The following is a 26,459-nucleotide window of genomic DNA, read 5'->3' on the forward strand; positions in this document are numbered from 1 at the left end:
ACGTGATATAGCACAACAAAATGAAACAATTCAACTGCGTTTCAGTAAATTTCGCCATTTTTTATTATACGTTTTTGATCTCTGATTGATATTCTTGTTTCCCTTCACATGTAGTACAGATCAAATAGAAAGTTGTTTTCTGTTGTTGCTCCTGCTGCGTGCTCACAGGTTTACACAAGTGTACCATCTTCTCGCTACCCATTCAATAGTGATGAGAAATTCTGTTTTGAAAATTGTACGCTTTGGGTTTCTGCTTTTGTCCAATTTGTTAGTGAGTTGTAACTACTTGATTTCTTCTTCATTAGTGTCTAACGATTTGTTGTTTTTTTGCTTATTCTCGCAAACACATATCATGTAAAGATGCAGAATATGTACACGACCAGTCGCACGCTTCACGCTTTCAGGTTTCAGGATCTCAAAGTTTTCAACCACTACCCAACAACAATGAGTTGACTTTGGGAATTGATAGAGACGTTTAAAAAGGATTGAAAGGAAAGAAAGCTGTTCGCTTCGATAGAGTACCTACAGTTTGAGTTATAGTAAATACGATTCTTCTTCCCCTTTCCACCCCGTTTTTTTTAGCATCCAACTCGATAACGGTGATGACGACGACTATCAGGACTACATTTTCCGTCGAAGACGACACAGGTCGCTTTTCTTTAGAGTTCTTTTTTTCTCGCTTGCTCCTAACGGTGAAAGGGAGGAAGATTTTTATCGAATCAGTCATTTATCTTTTTTTTCGTTCGTTTTACTTGCTGGTTGCCGTAAAAAGAGTTGATTTTCTACTTTTGTCGAGATGTGAAAATGGAACTCGAGAGTTGTTCTGGTTTGCTGTCTTTCGGTTTGCTCTCTGGTTCAACTATTTTGCTTTTTGTTTCGTCAACGTGAATGAGTGCGGGGGAGTGTATGAGTAAGTGTGTGGTTGTTTGTGTGTATTTACAGAGTTTTATTGCATTATTGGGAAACTTTCCAATCTGGTTGCGCTTCTGCTCGGTTTGTGTGGGGGGATCTTACATAAAATTTCCTAGAAACTTGATATGATTTCTATCTGTCTGTCATTTCCGGTTTTTGGTTCCCAGTGACATAACAATGGATTCTGAGTTATCTTTTTCGGTTTAGCTCTCTCCGCCGGCCGGGGATATCGGATGTCAAAGTGGATTTTGGAAGATGAAGCTTGCGAGAGTGGATTACGTCGAGTGGAACGGAAGCCGAGTGGGAAATTTTCGTTGGTAATTTGTGAATTGCAAAACGAAAAACTTGTTTCATTTTCAAACATGTCTCTTACATACTTCGACATGTTTTTTTCCTGACCTTCAGGATATATTTACATTGCTTTTTTGTATATAAGAAATATCGAATGATTTACATTTTGCTGGCATCTGAAACGAACATTATTTCAATGATTCATTGAGAAGATGGTTCACGCTATGTTTAAACCAGCAAATTATGAAAGTTGAATAGGGTAGGTGTACCAATAGTGGAGGTACTAAGCACTATTGAACTTCATTTAACCGCCTACATTCAAGAAGCGCAATTAATGTACATGTTAATATTGAATCGGGAAGTAACGACCATTGACTTAATGAGAAAAAAATATTTCATCGCAGTAATCCACGTCATGTCAGTGAAAAATAATACCTCCACTATTAGTACACTGTTCCTTTAGTTGCGGTATATTTTTAATTTGTGTTCCTATAGTTGCGGATAGTTTTCTTATGGGAACCTCTACTATAGGAGCACTTTACCGCAACTATTGGTACAAGCGAGAACAGTTTTAGCAATTTTAGTGATATTTCATCAGTTTTAAAGCAATTTGAACGCTCTTTTCAACTATTCCGTGTATCAACAAGCCAAGACGTCGATTGGCAGTGTCGGTTCTGTGGCTAATATAACAAAATCAGTGAAAACGGCACTACCGCAACTATAGGAACACCCACAACTAAAGGAACACTTACCCTATACCCAGTGCTGTAAACATTCGACACTTTAAGCGACGATCGTTTCGTTGCCATGGTCAGCAGTCACAGCAAGAGCGGTAGAATAAACGTCGACAAACACAAAAAAAGTGTCAATTGAATGTCGTCTGATACGAGAAAATTTGCATAAATCATAAATTTTGCATAGAATTCAGACATCGGATCATCAAAAAACATGGATAATTTGATCTTGCCTGTTATGTCGAATGTGACACACATACAGTGAAAGCAGAGCAGAAACAAACAACACCATAACGCTTCCTAACATAGCTATCGTGGTTAGTGGCATTCAATTGACATTTTTCTTTTCGACATTCGTTTGATCGCTCGTGTTGTGAATGTTTGAGCGAAACGCTGCCGAATATCAGCGAAAACGTGTTGAGTCACTGTTGACTACCGTGATTGCTTACAACATTGAATATACCTCGGATTTTTTTTTCCACTAGAGTTCAGTATTTGTATATTTTCATAATCGGAAGGTTTTAAAATATTCCATCGATGAAATATTGATTTTTTTCCACTTTTTAGCTATTTTTTCATATACAGCCCATGAAAATCACGTTTCACCAGCATTTCAGCACATACAAAATGTTTGAAAAAAAAAAATCACCGATAGAATATTTTAAAACCTTTCGATACGAAATTATAGACCAAATACTGATCTCTAGCGGGAAAAAATCCGGGGTACATTCATCATCATAATCTGCTGGTTTAGACATAGCGTGGTTAAGTGTTTCTACATGATACGGTTCGAAAAAAGTAGACAATTTTTTTGGCAAAAGATTTCCTGAGGAACTTCTCGAATTAAGGCCTTCAGCAAATGACCAAGAGGTGTTTGACCGAATAATCTAACAAGGGAAGGTCACGATGGTGTTACACGGGGTTTTCAACCGGACTATTTTTGTTAGATTCTACATGTCGAAATATGAAAAACCCCAGAGCCTTTCGGGTGATGGACCAGTGGTGTAGCCAGGAGGGGCTCTGAAAGGGGCAATTTTGTACGTATATTATATTATTAAGCTAATTGGAAATTTGACAAAAATATTTTTTTAGTATCTATAGTGATGGTAGAGAACAGAATTGACATGAAAGTATGTTTAAAATGTATTTTCCATGTCATTGGCGTAACTAACATGGAATATGGATACCAAAACAAATTTGGATTTATTAGAATAGTATACCAATACTATACCCATCCCGATTGCGCCTGTGGCATGGAAAATACATTTTAAACATACATTAATGTCAATTCTGTTATCTACCATCACAATAGATATTAGAAAAGTATTTTTGTCAAATTTCCAATTAGCTTAATAATATAATATACGTACAAAATTGCCCCTTTCAGAGCCCCTCCTGGCTACACCACTGGTCCATCACCCGAAAGGCTTTGGGGTTTTTCATAATTCGACATGTAGAATCTAACAAAAATACTCCGGTTGCAAACCCCGTGTAACACCATCGTGACCTTCCCTTGTAAGACAAGGTCGACAGACAAAATATTAGAGGCGAAATGAGGAATGCATAAATAGAAACGACTAGGGTTCAAATTTTGTTTAAGGAATGATTTCCATGAAGTAAATTATAACCATTCTATTACTCTTTTAACAAATCGCGACCATAAAAGTGAATTCACACAATTTTTATGGATATACTGCTTTTTATATTTCTGGTAAACCTCATGAAAGAATTTCCGGAAAAAATCCTGAGTTAACTCAGGTTGTGATAAGGATGATTTTGAACAGAATGTTTTTTTTTCCAAAAATCCATTAAAATTCTTAAGTTCTATGAATAAATTTTGATGAAGCTACTGTTTATACATAAATTATTCGTTTGAAGAGCCTTTTGAGAAAACACTGTTAAAGATTTTTTTCAAGGATTACTCTAGGAATCCCTTCAGAGATTCAGCCGCTTAGGAATTTTTCAAAATCCTTTCATAAATGTCTCAATACAAAATGATATAATGAAAAAGTTGAATGATTTTTTCTAGAAACCCCTATAGATGTTCCTCCGGTGATTTCTTTAGATGTTCCCCAAGAGATTCCTTCACGAATACCTGCAAAAGTTTCTTCTGGATTTCTCCAGAATTCATTCATTTTTTTTATCTATATTAACAAGATGTTTAGCCCTGGGCTAGTTCATCTCGGGACCAACGGCTTTGTTTCCCTTCCGAAGGAAGTCGTCACTATATCCTTTTTGTCATAAAAGACTATCTCGGGGATGGGATTCAACCCCAGGTCCTCGGCGTGAGTGGCGTGTGTTCCAACCACTACACCAGGTCCGTCCCACCTCCAAAAAATCATTTTTGCAATTTCTCATCGTAATAGGCTGTTTTTCATAACGCCAATCTGTCATGAAACGGCCTACTTTCCTGCACTGAAGTATACAGTGCGGGAATAGTCATTACCTAACTGAAACCAGTGCTGTAATGATTCATTACGCAACGCTTTCTCATTACGCAACTATTTTGAGTTACGTAATGAATCATAACACAACAATTTCTCAGAAATTGTAAAATAATGGTGAATGCATTCCGACATAATTTCTGATAACCTTAAATGGTCTTCTACGAAATTGCAAAAAATGTTGTACGTACCTCGTTGCAGAACTCGATTTTTACAGCACTCGTCGTAATTATCCTACTCGGCAAGCCTCGTAGGATAAATTTACGACTTGTGCTGTAAAAATCATCATTCTGCAACTTGTTCCGTAAACTACTATTCAAGAATTTTTCATTAATTACTTTAGGAATTCTTCCAAAGATTTTTCCACGGATTTTTCATGAATTCCTTCAGAGATTTTATAGGAACTCCTACAATGTTTTCTCCACGAATATATCAAGGGATTTCAGAAGAAATTTCTTTAGGGATTCTTTTAATAAATTCCCGAAAAATTTCTTCGGGGATTTCTCCAGAAAAAACTTAATGAGTTTCTTTAGGAATTTCGTGAGTAATAGCTCCAATAATTTATGTAGGCAAGCAAGCAATTTATGTAGGGATTTCTCTAATCACTCCACCAGGGATTTTTCTAAAACTTCAGGGATTCCTCCAGGAAATATCCAAGAGATTTCTTCAGGGATTCTTCTAGAGATTTTGTCCAGTGATGCCTTCGAGAATTTCTTAAGTGATTTCTGCAAAAAAATCATTTCATTCATTTTTTTAGTCATTCTTTCCAGAATTACTCACCAAAAACACCTTTAGAACTTAAAGAGGTGAACTCTAAGGTCTAAAGCTGAAAGCCGCTATAATAAAGAAAATCAAATCAAACCTTCAGAACTTTCACTAGGATTCGTGCAAGGCCTTTCCAGGAATTCCTCCAAAGTTTTCTACACAGAATTCATCAGAATTTCAAGGGATTCTTTCAGAAATTCGTCAGGGTTTCTTCCAAGAAATTCAACTGGATTTTCTTTAGGAACACATACAGAGATTGATACTGGAGTTCCTAGAGAAAGTCCTGAAGGTATTCTTGGAGAAATCGTTAGGACATTCCAGGAGGAACACCTGACAAATATCTGGATAAATTTCAAGACGAATTAATGGGGGAAACCCTTAAGAAATTCCTGAACGAAAACTTTGGAAAATTTCTGGGGGATCACGGTAAAAATTTCAGGAGAAATTCCTATAGAAACCTCTCAAAAAATCCTGGAGGAATTCCTGAAAATGTTCTTGGATAGAAGGAGTGCTTGAATAAATCCTCACAGCAATCGGTAGAGCTGTTCTTGGAGAAACCCATTAAGACATTTCTGAAAAAAAAACCTCCTAAGATATTTCTGGAGGAGTTCCTGGAGAAATCTCCGGAGGAATTCTTGGAAGAATCCCTCGAGAAATCTTCGGAGGAAAAATCAAGGAAGGAAGAATTTTGGGAGGAATTCAATGAAATATCCTGGAGAAAACTCTGGAGAAGTTTTTGCAGCGATTCCTGGAGAAATCCCTTGATGAATATCAGAAATTTTTTTTGAAAGAACACAAGGAGGGATTTCTGGAAGAATCTCTACATTATTTCACAGCCGCATCTTTGGAGACATTTCTGCAGTATTTTTTTGAGACAAGCCTGGAAAAGTTCCTGGGAAAATCCCCTGATACACTTCTGAATCTTGGAGGTATTCCTGAGGAAATTATTGGATGAATTCGTGAAGGAATTTCCTAAAAAAAATCCCTAGAAATAAGTCATGAAGTTTCTGTTTGCGAGAAAATGTAATGATGTGCAATTCTAGGGTGTCCCGGAAAGTATGGGGACGACTTAACCATACCGCCATTTCGAGACCAATTCAGACAAAAATTTTATTTTCACAGATTTCATTCTTTAACTTGAGTTTTTCATGATCTTTTGAATTGTTAATCTATTTCAGTAGGTATCAACGTTCAATATAAATAAAATCAACTATTTTAACAATAATTTCTCTTCGGGAACGCTCAATTTCTCTTTCAGACAATAAGAAGGCATCGTCTTTCCTAAACGGCAAAGTCTGAATCGCCGTAGTCGCTCAACAGAAGAAAAAAAACTTGGTGGATGGCGACCCTAGAAACAGACAAGACAGAAGATCAAAACTAACTTGGACAGAGAATCCCCTCCTCCTCCACTTTTTTTCGCCAGCCTCATCAGCCCAACAGTTTTGCGCTTTCTGCAACTTTGGTCAAACTTTGATTCCGGCCAAACTCGAGTTCAACTCCAAACTCCACAGAGCAGAGGAACGACGACGAGCAGCACTTTTGCCTGGAACTATTATGAAGATTATACTTTCGTACGAAAAGGTCCGTTCAATACCTCCCTAATGGATGATGGGGTGCTTTTTTTTCCTCCAACAAGCGCTTTCCCATGTTTTCCGGTTTCCACCTCCTCCTCGCTCCGCTGATAGAGGTGAAATTATGCAGTTCTCCGAAGGGAAAAGTTTGGCGCTCGTTTTCCTTTCAACGCGGTGCGTTGTTCGCCGTCCCATTCTCGTTGGAAGTTAATTAAATTAATTAAAATAACGATAACGATAGCAGGGGCTTCGCTTTCGCCCGTTGCGTTGTAACTTCCTTGGAAGATGGTGGGAGGAATTTGATTTTTTTTCTTTCATGCTCCACTGTGCGTACCTCGCAAATGGAAAGCAGCTGGTAGCAAAGTATCTTATGAAAGCAGATTTTTCGATTTCAGGAAGGTATGCAGAACATTCCGATCTGAAAATGTTTTACTGAGGGAAGTTGTACTGAATATCACTCTTCTGTTGCCGACGGATGAGATCGTGTACTTGAGAAGTACACTAAAGTCTCGTTGGACAAAGTCTTCCTTAGGATTTTTTTTTTGAATTTGGAAAATTGAGTTGAGACGATTGAATATAAAAATGTATGTCAGAATTATAATTTTCTCGGAAATAATGTGACTTTTCACGCTCTTGCTTTGTAATTTATTTGTAACATTTTATTTCTATAAAATTTAAATATATTTTTTAAGTCATATCTGCATTACACTCCAGAACACTCTGGTGCTCATTCTTCTGGTCAACAAGCGTGATCTAAGGACCTTATTCAAAATTTGCATAAGCAAAGAAGTTCTGGGAAATGAGTTGATTTGATTTTGTTGTTGAACGACTTTTGTTACAGCCAACTCTCTCTTACTCGATATTCCGTATCTCGATATCGAGTTAGAAAACCATGGTCCTTTGGATCGCATTTGCACTGGTTTTATACTCTATAGCTCGATACCTCCGTAACTCGACCGGAAAACATGTTCGTGAGTAATCCAATCTAGTTCATAAATTGAGGTTCCAGTGTACACGGAAAAACTTTTATGCAATGTGAAAAAATTGTCTTCTTTGCTTTTTTCCATGTATTATGGGTGCAACTTTTCCACCTTTTGTTTCGCTTCATTGCTTCGAGTTTCCAAGACATCTTATTCTGACCAACCGACCGACGGAAGAGCAGCTTAACTTTACCTTTTAGTTTTTCCCCTTTCCCATTAGCTTCGCTAATTAAATATCTTTAAATTTACAATAAAAAAGATCAACTTAACATATTTTTCTAGTTAGTAAGTTACTATTTCGTTCTGTAGTCTGCATGATGCTTCGAGGGAAATATATGGACCTTACCTCTTTTATTCAGAGCTCGTCTAATTGAAAACAATTCAACTACAATCACACTCAGTCACTGAAAACTTGCTCCGTTCTGTCGGATACCATCATCTTACACATCTATTTCACGCAACTGAATTCACTACAAATCAACGGAAGTGCGACCACTTTTGTCGCCAATTTACATATCCTTATCTCAACTAGATAACTGAAACTGACAGGTATTTTATGTATACGATAACTTCTGACGATAATTCAAACAAAACTTAAACAACTGGTGGTGTCTGTAGTTACAAACAGTGTGATTCTTTTTACTTCCGACAGCTGCAGATGAGCCTTCTATAATATGTACAGGATTTCAGTTTTCCAATAATTACATCGCAAAAGTGATTCTTCCAAGGATACAATACTTTTCCTCCGGTTCGTTTCAATAGAAAGTGATGGCTACTTTACGCCAGCGAGTGCACCTTGGCTGACAGACAATTGTGCAGGACGAAAACCACCGGTTTGGGGCAGCACTCCATATCCAGTTCCTGTCAGAAATATACCTTATTCAGTTTCTAAAAATCAGGAATCATAAAATGAAACTTACGATATCGGCGCCATCGTCGCTGCCGGAGAAGTCCAGGTAGAGCAGTTTGTTGCCATCGTCGGCGGATCCTTTCAGCCGATCGAACGGGAACGACCAGAGCGGTTTGGAGCCGGTGCTTCCGAGGGCCGAATCCAGCAGGGTGAAGCCCCGATCCAGGTGGACGATTAGCTGACACGGACGGCCCTTTATTGGAGAGAGAAAATGAAGGAAGAGATTCATGATTTCCTGCTTAATGCGATGGATTTGTGGTGAAACTGGCAACACTGAGATTGTTGTATGTAGAGTAGACTGATGCAAATTCTGAAGTTTTTGCTCCCATATGCTTAAACGGTGTAAATTATGATAAAAGTCATTCTCCCAAAATTTGAAGTGATTTGGAAGAAATTTGGTTGTGCACAGACCATTTGAAGTTTCTATGGAAATTACTATGGAAAAGACAAACCTTTTAGGTTAAGTCCTCTAACTGCTCGTAATAATAATTTATGGAAAAGTGAACACACTCTACTCATGTGAAATCTTCCCAGCTTCAACTTTGCCGAAGACCACATTTTGATGGGACGTAAGGATAATTTGTTATTAGTGATAACCATCTTTGTTTGTTATTAGTGATATGCCATCTTTCAAGAAAAAGGGAGTACTTCTACACTCGCGTTACTAAAAGCTTGGCACCACTCAAAGTTCTTCCACAGTTTCAAGTCAGGTTGCGAAACGGATCAAGAGCATGAGTGTCAGCGATGTGAGATGGCTCACTCCCGAGTGATGTGGATCACGATTGGGTTCGCGGCTTAAGCCAAAAGGAAATGCGAACAAGAGCATCCCTGGATCGGGTTACGCGGCATCTGATGATTGGTCAGTTTTTATCTGCATTGCAGATACTGCTACCTAAATGCGAACAATAGGTGTTTACCAAAAACCTCCAATTCGTTTTGCTAGGCCTAGATGAGGCAAACAATATTTGAAAGCGACAATCTTTCTAGTGAAGCCAAGCGGTCAACACGTTCCTTAAAATAGTTAGATCAGTGATCAGTAAAGTTTTGAAATCTCTTCGGTGCCTAATAATTGGAAACTGTGAGGTGAGACTTGTTAATCAAATGAGTCAGATATTTTTATAGTGCTAGTTTTAAAACAGTTTCATAATTCCGATAGCATCTACGAAAGAGTAGATTACATTGTGTAAGCAATTAGAAAAAAAAAACATAGGTAAGCGTGAATGAGAATTCGGTGATTTGATGGGATACTAATTTCGTTGTGGGACAGTTTCCCTTCAACGAAGGGTTTTTTTTGTACTCTCAAGCCCTGAGCGCTAGAATCGCCACGCGTATAGGTGCATTTACGCGCAAAGTGCTGCTGAAGTGAACATCCGGTGGCTTACGAGAGAGGTGAGCGGCAGAGAACCCCCTTCCTGCGAGTCGCGATCAACTGCCACCCCGACGCACGTCACTCGTACGTTCATCTACTCCCGCTCAGACGGACGAAGCCTTCAGTCAGGCGGCCCTGCAGATCTCACCCAACCGCGGCTACTCCAGAAGCGATCGCCGTCGTTTACTCGCATTCAAACTCTCATCCCATCGGAGGTGACGACGCCTCTCCGCGCATGGCGCGTGAACCCACTGTGCAACATCCCCTTGTTGCGTACCAGTCGCCTGTGACACCGTCGCCTATCATCTTGTCGCCGGCAGTGCAACGCATCCGTCGCACGCCACCGATTGAGACCACTTCATTACCACAACAAAATTTGCACCGAAACTGTAAGTCTAGACAATAAGGATAGATAGATCTTTGAGCTCAAAGTAGGGACCTATTTGTACGTCGATGAATCCAATGCTGTAATCCCCTACCATACTTATAAAGGTCCAAATATAACGCTTACCTCGCTAGATTGTTTGAAACTTTCAAAATTAAATTAGTCTATTTTAATTCAGGGATGTTTTTTTGATATTCTATATATATATATATATATATATATATATATATATATATATATATATATATATATATATATATATGTATATATATATTTAAATGTATATATATATATATATGTATATATATATATATATATATATATATATATATGTATATATATATTTAAATGTGTATATATATATATATATATATATATATATATATATATATATATATATATATATATATATATATATATATATATGTATATATATATTTAAATGTATATATATATACAGGGTGTTTGGTTCCATGTTTTTAATAATTGGAGGGTAGATAGGTCTCCATGAGATATGAAAAAGTGCCCATGGAACATAGGGTCGCAAATCACTGCTAAGTGAGTTATTCACGATTTTAAGATTTTCAACTTGTTCATCTTTGGAACCACATATCTAATTAACTAGGCGTCATACATTTAATCTCAGCGCATGAATCGAAAGCTTATGATCTAATGTGTCTTAGTTTCTTGGACGTAATTTTTGTAGAAAATGATTCAAAGGCTCAAATTACGAAAAGTTTGCAAAAAGTGACGGAAAAATCAGCATTTTTCGACGTATTTTTATGAATTTTATTAAAATTATCGTAATTAATGTTAAAAAAATTCTTCTACAAAATATGCATTAACTTGTTAGCTACCAAAGTGTCTTTGGGAGCAAAAGTGTATCTCTTGTAGATTCGTCACAATATCATGTTGAAAGTTGTGCTTCAAAAAGCAAAAAAATCAAAATAAATATCGGCTGATAACTCTATTCGTTCGTCCGTTCGTGTGTTGATGCCTCCGCGTGTGGATGAAGTGCTCGGAAACGACAGATGTCGGTCGTGCCGAGGCGAAGGGGAAATGAAATCGCTTAACAACATGCGCCATTTATTTTCTTCTCTTCGCGGCGTTTTGTCTGCAAACAGACGCATAAATAGATTTAGTGCGGTCGCCGCACGACCACCGCAGTAGCGAAAGTGTGTTCATAAAGGCTGATCCCTTTAAATTCCTCGCACTAGTAGCTGAGCTACGGTGCAGAGCAGATGGGGGGTGCGCTTGCGCGTGTAGCGAGGACTCAATTTATGCATTTCTCGCCTATGACGTGGAACTTTTGATGCATTTTGAAGGGTTTTAGGTCGTCTATTAATTACATAGAGGTGGACAAGTGAGAGTAGAATTTATGATGTGCCATTCACGCCGTTGTAAAAGTACAACACTACCAAGTAAACCTCGCCCGTGATACACAGCACGAGCGAGATGAATTCTTAGGTTCAATAAAGTAATTTAGGTATCGCACTAATGCTCAGCGTGAACTGTTGGAGCAGCAGGATGAAATATCTCACAAAATTAGTGACCGTCTATCCTACTACAGCTTGGTTTTCTGTATAAGGTTGCTTACAAATTATGTTCAATAGATCAATAATCTCTCAGTTAAATATTTTTATAAAATCAAATAATAGACCTACATGTAATATTTCATATAATTTTCAGTGTCGTATCCAGAAAATTGCTCAGGGGAGACGAATGACGCAAAAAAGTGGATATTTTTACAAAAATTGGGATGGCTTAAGACGGTTCAACCACATCATTTCGTTTTTCTTTTATCCAGCAAAATAATAGAATAACTGCATAAAATTAAGAATTTCTTTTGAAATTGAGACTTTGGCAGTTTAATAGGTTCTATGTACAGTCACAACAATTAAAAGTCACAATTTGTAAATCAGTACTTTTCTTAAAAAAAGCCTGAAGCCTTGCAATGTTTGTAATATGAAATCAAATATTTTGAAAAAAAAAATCAAATAATTCATCAAATTCCAACATTTTTACTTCATTATTGAAACAATTTATGATAGATTGAACGAAAACGACACAATTTTATCAAGCAGGTTGATGAGGTTCTTGTACAAGAATAATAAAATATAAATAAACCTTTTGTTATGCTCTAAATCAAATAGTAATCAGATCAGTACCCAAATATTTGTAGTTCAAAATTTCATTTTTTTCTCTCTCTCTCTCTCTCTGTTGAGTTACTGAGTCTTATATTTTTTAATTTGAATTAAAAACCAAGAGAAGTGTTAATTTTGAACGATAACATTTGAAATATTTGCAGTTTGCTCTAATAGATGGAAAATTAGAAATCAAATTGAATATAATTTAACAATTAAATGTATTAAAATGAACTTAAAACAGTCACAGTCACAATTAGAAATTGAAGCTCTTTCCAAACTTTAATCATCAAGTTAACTGTAACTCTAGCGATGGCAACATCATTTGAAATTTGACTCATGGAACATATTCAAGGCATAAATGTGTATGATTTTACACGAATTAAATTTAAAAAAATACCTGCTGGAAACCCACCAAAACCCGGAAATATGAGAATATGTAATTTTTCAAACAAAACTAGTTTCATGTTATTTAAAGCTCCCACAGCAATTTACGGATGCTAATGGTTGTCACTATGGCAAGCCTGTAAAATTTCGTGAAGGGAAATATCCTTCATCATTTTAGTAACAGAACCTCCGAAATGTCAAGAAGGCGAAAGTGTAAACACGATGATGAAGAGGGAGGGAGGATTGACTCTCAAACACACCCCCTCCCACTGATCACTTGTTTCTGTTTTGTAGACAATATGATCTTAATTTTCTTTCTGGCGTTATGTCCCAACTGAGACAGAGCCCTGCTCCTCAGCTTAGTGTACTTATGTGCACTTACATAGTTGTTAACTGAAAGCTTTTCTCAGCCAAAGTTGCTGTTTTGTATGTGTATATGGGCAGAGGCATATACGTTTTAAATATTTTATATGGGACAAAGTCCACGAGACCCCTCCCACCTCTGAAATTCTTTGGAAATGAGCATGTAGCTTAAGGACAGCCATAAAAGCACTGCAATATTATATAAATGAAAAAAAACTCTAGTGGAATTAAATGGTATAGTACTAGATTCGGGTTTTCTTTTATTTATAGGTATTCCACTAAACAGCTCGAAGATTTATTACACAATATTCTTAATTTTTCTCATGATCTCAATTAAATGCTTTTCACACAAAACAAAAGCATGATTACTGCATTCACATGAAAATATTAATTTAGAAAATATTCAAAATCTATCCTGCAATTTCCAAGATGTTCCAATAATTTCTCCACAAATTCCTTCAGGAATTCTTTCAGTTAATGTTCTCAGGAGTTTCCCAGGGATACCTTCAGACTGAGACCACTTGAGGAATCCTTTGTCGGCCAATACCAGGCTGGTTTTTGGGAGGGCCGATCCGACAACGAATCAGATATTACCAGATACATCTTGCAAATGAACTTAGATAAATTCTTGGAGTATAACTAGCAGACTCACCATCTGTTTGGATTGGAGACGAGGTGTCAATGTCGTGTGTGAATTTAGATGGAAGTAAGGAGACGCATTTTGGAATTCATTGTTCAACATTGCACTCCAGGGTGATATTAGGAGACCAGCGAGCAAAGAAATGACACTATCATGACACGGTCACATCTTCTTCTTCTTCTTGACATTACGTCCTCACTGGGACAGAGCCTGATTCTCAGCTTAGTGTTCTTATGAGCACTACCACAGTAGTTAACTGAGAGCTTTCTTTGCCAAAGTTATCATTTTCGCATTCGTATATCGGGTAGCAGGTACGATGATACTTTATGCGCAGAGAAGTCAAGGAAATTTCCATTACGAAAAGATGCTGGACCGAACGGGAATCGAACCGAGACACCTTCAGCATGGCTTTACTTTGTAGCCGCGGATTCTAACAACTCGGCTAAGGAAGGCCTACTGTCACATATGGTCCTTGGTCTTGTGGACGATATCGGCCTTATTTAAATCGATCGCAGGTCAGTGGAGGAGGTTTTCGAGGCTCTGAAGAAACTGTATTTTTAGGGATTACCCCTGATACTCCTTCAAGAATTATTTTATGAATTTCTCCAGGGTTTTCTCCAGAAATTGTTTGGTAAATTCTGGCAAATTTTTTTCCAGGGATTTCCTATGAGAAACATCAAAGGATTCCTCTAGGAACTCTAAAATTTCTTCGGGGATTTCGCGGATTTCACCTAGCACTCCTTCTCTTGGGAATTCCACTAGGGATTTGTTCAGAATTTCTTCCAAAGATTTTAACAGGAATTCTTCCAAAGATTCTATCAGGAATACCTCTTTGAATGCCTCCAGAAATATTTACAAGGATTTCTCGTAAAATACTTCCAGAGCTCCCTCCAGGAATTCCTTAAATTACATTCCTTCAGCATTTTTTCTAGAAATACCACCAAGAATACCTCCAAGAGTTTCTCCTGAGAACATTAACTGAAAGAATTCCTGAAGGAATTTGTGGAGAAATTATTGGAACATCTTGGAAATTGCAGGATAGATTTTGAATATTTTCTAAATTAATATTTTCATGTGAATGCAGTAATCATGCTTTTGTTTTGTGTGAAAAGCATTTAATTGAGATCATGAGAAAAATTAAGAATATTGTGTAATAAATCTTCGAGCTGTTTAGTGGAATACCTATAAATAAAAGAAAACCCGAATCTAGTACTATACCATTTAATTCCACTAGAGTTTTTTTTCATTTATATAATATTGCAGTGCTTTTATGGCTGTCCTTAAGCTACATGCTCATTTCCAAAGAATTTCAGAGGTGGGAGGGGTCTCGTGGACTTTGTCCCATATAAAATATTTAAAACGTATATGCCTCTGCCCATATACACATACAAAACAGCAACTTTGGCTGAGAAAAGCTTTCAGTTAACAACTATGTAAGTGCACATAAGTACACTAAGCTGAGGAGCAGGGCTCTGTCTCAGTTGGGACATAACGCCAGAAAGAAAATTAAGATCATATTGTCTACAAAACAGAAACAAGTGATCAGTGGGAGGGGGTGTGTTTGAGAGTCAATCCTCCCTCCCTCTTCATCATCGTGTTTACACTTTCGCCTTCTTGACATTTCGGAGGTTCTGTTACTAAAATGATGAAGGATATTTCCCTTCACGAAATTTTACAGGCTTGCCATAGTGACAACCATTAGCATCCGTAAATTGCTGTGGGAGCTTTAAATAACATGAAACTAGTTTTGTTTGAAAAATTACATATTCTCATATTTCCGGGTTTTGGTGGGTTTCCAGCAGGTATTTTTTTAAATTTAATTCGTGTAAAATCATACACATTTATGCCTTGAATATGTTCCATGAGTCAAATTTCAAATGATGTTGCCATCGCTAGAGTTACAGTTAACTTGATGATTAAAGTTTGGAAAGAGCTTCAATTTCTAATTGTGACTGTGACTGTTTTAAGTTCATTTTAATACATTTAATTGTTAAATTATATTCAATTTGATTTCTAATTTTCCATCTATTAGAGCAAACTGCAAATATTTCAAATGTTATCGTTCAAAATTAACACTTCTCTTGGTTTTTAATTCAAATTAAAAAATATAAGACTCAGTAACTCAACAGAGAGAGAGAGAGAGAGAAAAAAAAATGAAATTTTGAACTACAAATATTTGGGTACTGATCTGATTACTATTTGATTTAGAGCATAACAAAAGGTTTATTTATATTTTATTATTCTTGTACAAGAACCTCATCAACCTGCTTGATAAAATTGTGTCGTTTTCGTTCAATCTATCATAAATTGTTTCAATAATGAAGTAAAAATGTTGGAATTTGATGAATTATTTGATTTTTTTTTTTTCAAAATATTTGATTTTATATTACAAACATTGCCAGGCTTCAGGCTTTTTTTAAGAAAAGTACTGATCTACAAATTGTGACTTTTAATTGTTGTGACTGTACATAGAACCTATTAAACTGCCAAAGTCTCAATTTCAAAAGAAATTCTTAATTTTATGCAGTTATTCTATTATTTTGCTGGATAAAAGAAAAACGAAATGATGTGGTTGAACCGTCTTAAGCCATCCCAATTTTTGTAAAAATATCCACTTTTTTGCGTCATTCGTCTCCCCTGAGCAATTTTCTGGATACGACACTGAAAATTATATGAAATATTACATGTAGGTCTATTATTTGATTTTATAAAAATATTTAACTGAGAGATTATTGATCTATTGAACATAATTTGTAAGCAACCTTATACAGAAAACCAAGCTGTAGTAGGATAGACGGTCACTAATTTTGTGAGATATTTCATCCTGCTGCTCCAACAGTTCACGCTGAGCATTAGTGCGATACCTAAATTACTTTATTGAACCTAAGAATTCATCTCGCTCGTGCTGTGTATCACGGGCGAGGTTTACTTGGTAGTGTTGTACTTTTACAACGGCGTGAATGGCACGTCATAAATTCTACTCTCACTTGTCCACCTCTATGTAATTAATAGACGACCTAAAACCCTTCAAAATGCATCAAAAGTTCCACGTCATAGGCGAGAAATGCATAAATTGAGTCCTCGCTACACGCGCAAGCGCACCCCCCATCTGCTCTGCACCGTAGCTCAGCTACTAGTGCGAGGAATTTAAAGGGATCAGCCTTTATGAACACACTTTCGCTACTGCGGTGGTCGTGCGGCGACCGCACTAAATCTATTTATGCGTCTGTTTGCAGACAAAATGCCGCGAAGAGAAGAAAATAAATGGCGCATGTTGTTAAGCGATTTCATTTCCCCTTCGCCTCGGCACGACCGACATCTGTCGTTTCCGAGCACTTCATCCACACGCGGAGGCATCAACACACGAACGGACGAACGAATAGAGTTATCAGCCGATATTTATTTTGATTTTTTTGCTTTTTGAAGCACAACTTTCAACATGATATTGTGACGAATCTACAAGAGATACACTTTTGCTCCCAAAGACACTTTGGTAGCTAACAAGTTAATGCATATTTTGTAGAAGAATTTTTTTAACATTAATTACGATAATTTTAATAAAATTCATAAAAATACGTCGAAAAATGCTGATTTTTCCGTCACTTTTTGCAAACTTTTCGTAATTTGAGCCTTTGAATCATTTTCTACAAAAATTACGTTCAAGAAACTAAGACACATTAGATCATAAGCTTTCGATTCATGCGCTGAGATTAAATGTATGACGCATAGTTAATTAGATATGTGGTTCCAAAGATGAACAAGTTGAAAATCTTAAAATCGTGAATAACTCACTTAGCAGTGATATGCGACCCTATGTTCCATGGGCACTTTTTCATATCTCATGGAGACCTATCTACCCTCCAATTATTAAAAACATAGAACCAAACACCCTGTATATATATGTATATATATATATATATATATATATATATATATATATATATATATATATATATATATATATATATATATATATATATATATATATATATATATATATATATATATATATATATATATATATATATATATATATATATATATATATATATATATATATATATATATATATATATATATATATATATATATATATATATATATATATATATATATATGTATATATATATATATATATATATATATATATATATTTATATATATATATATATAGATATACATCAAATTCTGAGTATCCTCCCAAAATTTGAGCTCATTTGGATGAAAACTGAGACTGCACAAGCCCTTTAAAGTTTATATGGGAATTACTATGAGAAAAGCAACCAACTCATTCTATCGGTCATAGTGTTTGCCCATGTGCTCTTGGAGATTAGAACTACGTTGATACTGTGAGACACATCCATCAGCTACAACTTTGCCGAAGACCGTTTTCAAATCGGACGCCTCAGTAATTAGTTATTGATTTATATCCAGTCACAGATTCTTCCGCAGTGCTCATTTAATTTCTGAACAGGTAACATTGCTGCACCTGGCGCGAAAGATAGCTCGCACAAATCATGGCTACTATGTTTTACTGCATACATCCAGTGATGCCTGCAGAGCAGCCCAATAATTATAGCCAAAGTTTTACAACTCATTCGAAAATCAATAACTAATTACTGGGACGTCCGATGTAAAAACGGTCTTCGGCAAAGTTGTAGCTATTGGATGTGTCTCACAGTATCAACGTAGTTCTAATCTCCAAGAGCACATGGGCAAACACTATGACCGATTGAATGAATTGGTTGCTTTTCCCATAGTAATTCCCATATAAACTTCAAAGGGCTTGTGCAGTCTCAGTTTTCATCTAAATGAGCTCAAATTTTGGGAGGATACTCAGAATTTGATCTTGAATCGAATTAGCGGTGTGGAGCAAAAACGAATTTTTGAACCACTCTAATATATATATATATATATATATATATATATTAGAGTGGTTCAAAAATTCGTTTTTGCTCCACACCGCTAATTCGATTCAAGATCAAATTCTGAGTATCCTCCCAAAATTTGAGCTCATTTAGATGAAAACTGAGACTGCACAAGCCCTTTGAAGTTTATATGGGAATTACTATGGGAAAAGCAACCAATTCATTCAATCGGTCATAGTATATATATATATATATATATACAGTTAACTCTCCCTTACTAGATATTGAAGGGACCATCGAGTTAGAGAGGTATCGAGATACAGAACACATATTTATGAAAATTTCAAACTTTTTATAATTTTGACAAAATACATTCAGAATAGTTATTTTCACGTAAAAAAACAATACAATTTTACCACATTTACCTATGTGACACTTTTTTACCGTTCAGCAAAAATAAAAAAAATAGCACCCACAAATTGGCAGTAAACTTTATTTTTACTATCAATTTAATCATAACAATCAAATTCATGAAATTTATTAACGTTTGGAGGACATTTGAAACTTTTCATGAAACTATCGAGTTAGAGAGGTAAGCTTACTTGGGAAACTGAAACAGATAGCATCGAGTTAGGGAACATCGAGTTAAAGAGGTATCGACTTACAGAGGTATCAAAGCATGCTAGATTGAAGGGACCGCACATTCAATCGAGTTAGGGGAAATATCGAGATACAGAATATCGAGTAAGGGAGAGATGACTGTATATTAGAGTGGTTCAAAAAATCGTTTTTGCTCCACACCGCTAATTCGATTCAAGATCAAATTCTGAGTATCCTCCCAAAATTTGAGCTCATTTGGATGAAAACTGAGACTGCACAAGCCCTTTGAAGTTTATATGGGAATTACTATGGGAAAAGCAACCAATTCATTCAATCGGTCATCCTTTCATCCGATCGAACGGGAACGACCAGAGCGGTTTGGAGCCGGTGCTTCCGAGGGCAGAATCCAGCAGGGTGAAGCCCCGATCCAGGTGGACGATTAGCTGACACGGACGGCCCTTTATTGGAGAGAGAGAATGGAGGAAGAGATTCATGATTTCCTGCTTAATGCGATGGATTTGTGGTGAAACTGGCAACACTGAGGTTGTTGTATGTAGAGTAGACTGCTGCAAATTCTGAAGTTTTTGCTCCCCTATGCTTAAACGGTGTAAATTATGTCAAAAATCATTCTCCCAAAATTTGAAGTGATTTGGAAGAAATTTGGTTGTGCACAGGCCATTTGAAGTTTCTATGGAAATTACTGTGGAAAAGACAAAGCTTTTGGGCTAAGTCCTCTAACTGCTCGTAATAATAATTTATGGAAAAGTGAATCTACTCATGTGAAATCTTCCCAGCTACAACTTTGCCGAAAACCACATTTTGATGGGAAGTAAGGATAATTTGTTATTAGTGATAACAAAGTCTAAATCATGCTGAGATGATCATTCAATTACTTGCGGAGCAACACTGCTGTTTTGCTGTAGAACATAATAGCCTGGATTACTTTGATCTATTCTACCCGCCAGGAGCACCACTGTTGCCTGCCGAGCAGTTGGTTAAGCATATATATATATATATATATATATATATATATATATATATATATATATATATATATATATATATAGATATATTCTATATATTCGGCTGAGCTTAGCTTCCGTTTGGGTTTGTTGAAGAATACGAAGTGTTTGAGCCACTAGACAGAGTCTTAAGCCGGACCTGAGAAAGCGTCAGCAGTCTCTCTAACCCGAGAGTGGCGCTTAAGCTGCTGTACGTTGTGTGCGCGACACAATCAAAAAGTTGGCGCTTTTCATAGTAATCTTCATATAAACTTCAAATGGCTTGTGCACAGTCAAATTTCTTCCGAATCATTTCAAACTTTGGGAGGATGCTATTTACCATAATATAAATCGTTTAAGCATTGGGGAGCCAACATTTCAAAATTTGCATCACATGTAGAGATACATAAAACTGTATTGAAGTGGATTAGTTGTGATTTGAAATAGAGTAAGATGTTACCCTTTCTTTGTTCCTCAGAGAAAATTTAAGTAAAACTAGAATGTAATTAATTTAAAATGTATTTTAAGTGAAATAATTATATGCATGTTTTTAATAAATGATAGCTCTGAAGCTGTGTTCTATGAACACTTTTGTGGAGAGGTTTTTATTCAAACCAGAAGGAACGGTTCCCAATAGTGCCTAAATTCTCCAAATTCAAAAATACTGATTACGATTAGCGGCACCCTCTTCATACTATTTTTTTAATCGAAGACCCTTGGATGGAAGCACCGTTTTTTTAGAAGAAGTTGTGAATTCATCGTTTCTTCCATTATACCAGGAAGAATTTGAATTGCCTTCTGCTCTTATTATTAGCGCTGTCTTTCCTGTACGTTAATCATCTAATGATCTATACAGCGCACTACTTCCGACATAAGGTTCATCGTACAGGAAAGGCAGCGCTAGTAAAAAACGGAAGGCGCTATTCGATTTGGTGATAGAACGGGTATATCATTTACGGAGTTCAAAAAAGAATTCTCTGGAAATTATTGTTTGCATTTTTGTAAAATTGTATGCATAAATTTTTGAAGAAGTTCTATCAGAAGTTGCACTGGTATTAGGATTTTTTAAAGAAAATAGTTCTGGAGGAAATAAAGTTTCTCCAGAGTTATTTTTTCATGGATTTTTCTAGAGATAAGTCCGGGAATTTCATCTAGAATCTGTCATGGGATCATCCAAATGTAATAGGAAAATTCTTCCACGATTTCTCAAAGTACTTGCTCATGGATTTATCAAGTAGTTTTTTTTCACAGATTACACAGATTTACACATTGATTCTTCCTGCAATTCATCTATCTAGCCTTCCAAAATTTCATGTACGGACAGGGCCGCATTGACGGCGACCCCACAAATTGCAACTAAAATATTTATTATTGCATATATAAAAACTATTACAAATCTTTTTGGGGATAACAACTTTTTATTAACCGAAGATTTAAAAATATTTTTTCCGAATGCTCAGTTAAGCCAGGAGGGTTGTCACAGGTACAATTTCGTTTAAGGTTCTTTTTCACAGTCACAGGTAAATATCGGTTTCTACACAGGTAAGTATAGAGTCACTATAGTTAAATCTTCTTCTTCTTACTTTATTTTTCCTTAATTCTCACTAAATTATGTACTAATAGTTCGTTAAGTTCACTTTATTAATAATTCTAATTCAAAACTTTTTACTTCTAACTTATACTTTACTAATTTCTTCTTAGCGTGAAAAATTCAAATAATTCTAGTACACTGACTACTAGTACTGATTTCCGAACACAAGTATGACGATTCTACTCCGTGATGCGAATCTGCTGGTACAACAAAAGAGGGCGCGATGACGTTCAGCTAGTCCTTTTATATTAGCCGCCGATGATCATTGGTAGCGAGTCACGATGATGGACGAATTTCCGTTCAGTGCATTCGCCCGACTTGCCATGGTGGTGGATCTGACCCTTCCCGGACAACTCCCTCTGCTCGTAACGCCCCTATCAAACTAATCTCGGCTAATTCTGCCATATCGCCACCGCAGAAATCGTGCGCTGTCTGTAAGCAATTCTCTTATTCACCCTTCCATTGCGAAGTCGTTCGGAAGATGACCGCTAGTGAGCGGTTCGACGCTACAAAGAAGAATTCGTTATGCATCAACTGCCTCTCACCTTCTCATCAAATGAAGAATTCGAGTGGAGCCTGTCGAGTATGCAACCGAAAACATCATACGATGCTGCATCAAAGAACCAACCCGTCTAATCAAACTAGCCCTCCTACCCAAATCCAACCATCGAAACTGTCGTCGTCGTCTGGTTCGCAGTCATCCTTTTCGCCGTCCGCTCCAACAAACCACTCGCAGCCTCTCATGTGAACAAGCCCTCAACATCGTCCAATGAGAACCACGCGCTCACAATATCTGCGTCGAAACACCACGTTTCATCGTCGCCATCAAAGCAGAATCATCGAGTTCAATCGACAGTGCTGCTCTCTACAGCCCTGGTAAAGGTTTTTGATCCTGAGGGTCAATCTCTGTGGGCTAGAGCTCTACTGGATTCTGGGTCTCAGCTGAACTTCGTTACGGACCAACTTGTCTAAAAACTGAAGCTGAAAAGATCCAAAGATTTCCTTCCAATCAGCGGTGTCGGACTATCATCAACCTCTTCCAAATATTCCGTCGTCGTTCGTATCCAGTCTCATCACGCAAATTTCGAAACCAGTTGGAGATTCTATGTTCTTGTGGGCAAGGATGCCGACAGTGTTGAAGAAGGTCAGGAACTTGTTCCACAGCTACTCCAGCTGATGAATTCTGCGGGATTACAACTTCGGAAGTGGGCTTCCAATAGCCCACAAATCCATCATCGTTCCTGAACACTTAAGGGATGAACGTACTCTTCTCGATCTCGAAGCTACCTCTCCGGTCAAAACTCTCGGTCTACAAAGCGAATTGTCCTTTCGGATATCACACGGCTGTTCGACCTCTTGATACAAGTCGACCCAGTGGCACAGGCTAAGCTGTTCATGCAAGAATTGTAAAGAGAAGAAAAAGCGTGGAACGATGAATTTAGTGACCCTGCTCAACAACGCTGGGTAAAGTTCCGTGAAAATCTTCGAGACATAGCAAGCAAGTGTACCGCGTTTGGTCTTCGCTACACCAAGTGTTGCAGCGGTTGAAATCCATGGATTTTGCGATGCGTCAACTCTTGTCCATGGTGCCTGCATCTACGTCAGGGCATCTCTGCTTATCTTCTCACGGAAAAATCCAAGGAAATTCGAAAAGAAACCCAACGATCAGTCTGCCGCGCCTAGAGCTATCTGGCGTGCTGCTTCTAAGCCACCTCTTCGAAAAGGTCGAATCCAGTACAAATATCCAAGCCTGGAGTTTCTTTTGGACGGACTCGACTAAAGTCTATCATAGTCTATCTTCTAATTCTTCTCGTTGGAAGACGTTTGTGGCCAACCGGGTCTCCGAGATCCAGCGAATCACTGCTAAAAGAATCTGGGCACATGTGCCAGGGCTGGAAATTCCTGCGGTCGTCATCTCCAGAGGACCCAGACAACCAAAATGAACGTATAACGAAATGACCTGGAGGCTGTGTATGTGCAAAATTTCACTTATAAGATGTCGCGAAAAGGCCTTCTATATATACAAGTGGAGGCGATATGCGTGCATATATTATGTGATGAATAATAACATACAATGCGATGAATATTTTACCGAATTAACCTATGATCTTATGCGACTTCCCAGTCAACATTTTGGTTGGTATAACTTTTGCTATACATCATTCTATACGAATCAATTCAATCGTATAGAATGCACGAAAAGGCTATATACCTACCAAAGTGGAGGCTATATGCGTACTTGGCACAACTTTTTCGGACTTTCTGCGATCAGATATACGATGCCACAAAATTTGGATGAAAATAAAAAAAAAAAGTTTACAGCGAGCCTCGAACACGGGACCTTTGGATCAGCAATCGTGCACCTTACCACTGTACCACCAAGGGTTACTTGTCCGGAGTGCGATTATTTGCCTATCTTAATACATGTTTCATGTACAGCGACACATACTTTGTTGTTCTTTGAGGCCCATCGTCAGCAGATAGACAAAGTATGGGTGGTATTTTTTGCTAAGTTATTGCGATTTCATACGATGCTTACTGGATTGATATATGATCTGTCAGTTTATATAACATAACGTGATTCTATGTTGCACTATTTACGACATGTTTTGTTGACAATACAGATTGTTGTTTATGAATCTTATTGGGGATTTATATACAACTTGTATTGACATTGATAACGCTTAATATGGCATCTTGTGCAATTCTGATTTTAGACGCATGAATATGTGATTTTGGATGCACATTCTTATACGATACATGGTTCACTGGGTTAACTTATGATAACAAATGTTGATTTGACAGCTGCTACGGATTGATTCGACTTACTTTGTACGAGTGTATGGGACGAAACAAAATGTACAAATGAACTCAGAAAAAAAGTGTTTTATGCGAGGAAACTCATCAATCTGAAGAGTTTATCCACGGTTTTTTGCGGGTTTGATGTAATTAGTATGAATACGAGTGATAACGTGAACTTGCATGCGATTTCTGGTTGTCTGGCGAATGCCTCCAAGCGAACTGAAGGATTTCACTCCTTTGGTGGAATGGTCCTTACTGGCTTCGACAACTTTCCCGCTTTTGGCCGTGGTTGTCTGCTCTCGTCCAAGACGAGTATCCGCAGGACAAGCTTGAAGAACGCATCGTAGCTCTAGTTCGAAGATTCCACTACAACTCCAACCCGTGGAATCGGAATGCAAAACGCACGGGTTTCTTGTCGACTGTCGAACTAGATCAAAGTACCGAACAATTGGTGAAGATCACCCAGGAGGAACGGTACGGCTGAGGAACGCTCCAGTTACGTACAGCCAACGTAATCCAATGATACTTCCGGATAGACATCCGCTAACAGAAATGATTCTGAGGTTCTACCACCTAAACAACCTCCAAGATGGACCACATTTAATAACAGCCGCAGTTTGGGAACGATTCTGGCCACTTCGTATCCACGACCAAGCACGATTAGTGCATTCGTGCCCAAGATGCTTCCGCTGCAAACCTGATGTTATTTGATTCACTGATCTGGAGTAATCTTTCAAAATATTTCATGAGAACAATGAAAGAACGACTGGAGATACTTGTTGATGATTCTTCGGAGAACGTCTGGAGATTGGATAGTCTTAAAGAGCTGTTCTCAGTTTGCCGTGCTGGGCACGGGCCGGGTCCGGGTAGCTTGTATTTCACGACGGTGCTTTTTCGTTCAGTTAACACCGTGCTTACCGAGCGGTCACCGGAATTTATCCAGTAATTCCTCCCGATTTTTTTCCTCAAATGCTAGAGATTTCAGCATTTCTTCCACACATACCATTGAGAATACATACAGGAATACCAGAAGGAATATTTGGAGGATTTTCCGGAGAACTACATGGACGAATTTCTAGGGGAGTTCCCTGAGGAATATCTAGCGGAAATTCTGGATGAATCCCCGTTTGAGTCACTGGGATTCCTACGGGAGTTTCTTAACGGAACTTGTGTTCGAATCCTTGGAGGAACTCCTGAAAGAATTCCTGAAAAACTCATGGAGGAATCTCTGAAGGAACTCGTGGAGAAATTCCTGGAGGAACTCATGGATGAATTCCTGAAGGAACTTCTGAAGGAATTCTGTAAGAAATCTTGAAGGAATCCCTGAAAGAACACCTGGAAAATTTCCCGAAGGAACTCCTGGAAGAATTCCCGAAGGAACTCCTGGAAGAATTCCTTAAGCAACAACTGGAGGACTTCCTTAATGAACTTAAGAAGGAATTCTTGAAGCATCTCCTAGATGAATTCCTGGAGAAGCTCTTGAAGGAATCTCTGAAGGAATTCATTTTGGAATCAACCAAATCCCTGGATAAAATCTTTCTAAAATCCCCGGAGAAATTCCTTGAAGAATCTCTCGATACACTTTTGTAGGAATACCCGAACGAACTTCTGAAGGATTTCCTTAAGAATTTTTGGAGGAATCCTTGAGAAACTCTTGAAGCAATTCTGGAAGAAATCCCGGAGAAATTCATGTAGGTACTCC

The 26,459-nt window shown here is 37.5% G+C and overlaps 2 protein-coding genes and 1 long non-coding RNA gene across 3 annotated transcripts in view; 1 reads left to right on the forward strand and 2 right to left on the reverse strand.

The window, feature by feature from the left end:
* Window positions 1-2,589: 2,589 nt before the first annotated feature.
* On the forward strand, window positions 2,590-3,921 carry LOC110678871. Its single transcript, XR_002502007.1, has 2 exons — window positions 2,590-2,837; window positions 3,463-3,921. It is a non-coding gene; the product is annotated as an uncharacterized LOC110678871 (long non-coding RNA).
* Window positions 3,922-6,318: 2,397 nt separating this feature from the next.
* LOC110678276 (alpha-1-syntrophin-like) lies at window positions 6,319-8,836 on the reverse strand. The gene is made up of 2 exons (XM_021850898.1): window positions 8,618-8,836; window positions 6,319-8,558 (listed from the first exon to the last, which is right to left on the reverse strand). The coding sequence occupies exons 1-2, from the start codon at window positions 8,834-8,836 to the stop codon at window positions 8,475-8,477; spliced, it is 303 nt and encodes a 100-aa protein (XP_021706590.1). The 3' UTR covers window positions 6,319-8,474.
* A 10,865-nt stretch (window positions 8,837-19,701) lies between these two features.
* The window catches only part of LOC5575195 (beta-1-syntrophin), a 756,119-nt gene continuing 749,361 nt past the window's right edge, over window positions 19,702-26,459 (reverse strand). Inside the window, exon 11 of the mRNA XM_021850899.1 lies at window positions 19,702-19,821. Coding sequence (XP_021706591.1) covers window positions 19,702-19,821 — 120 coding nt within the window. The remainder of the gene's footprint in view (window positions 19,822-26,459) is intronic.

Source organism: Aedes aegypti, chromosome 3 (genome assembly GCF_002204515.2).
Source record: "Aedes aegypti strain LVP_AGWG chromosome 3, AaegL5.0 Primary Assembly, whole genome shotgun sequence".
In the NCBI taxonomy this organism is placed as follows: Eukaryota; Metazoa; Arthropoda; class Insecta; order Diptera; family Culicidae; genus Aedes; species Aedes aegypti.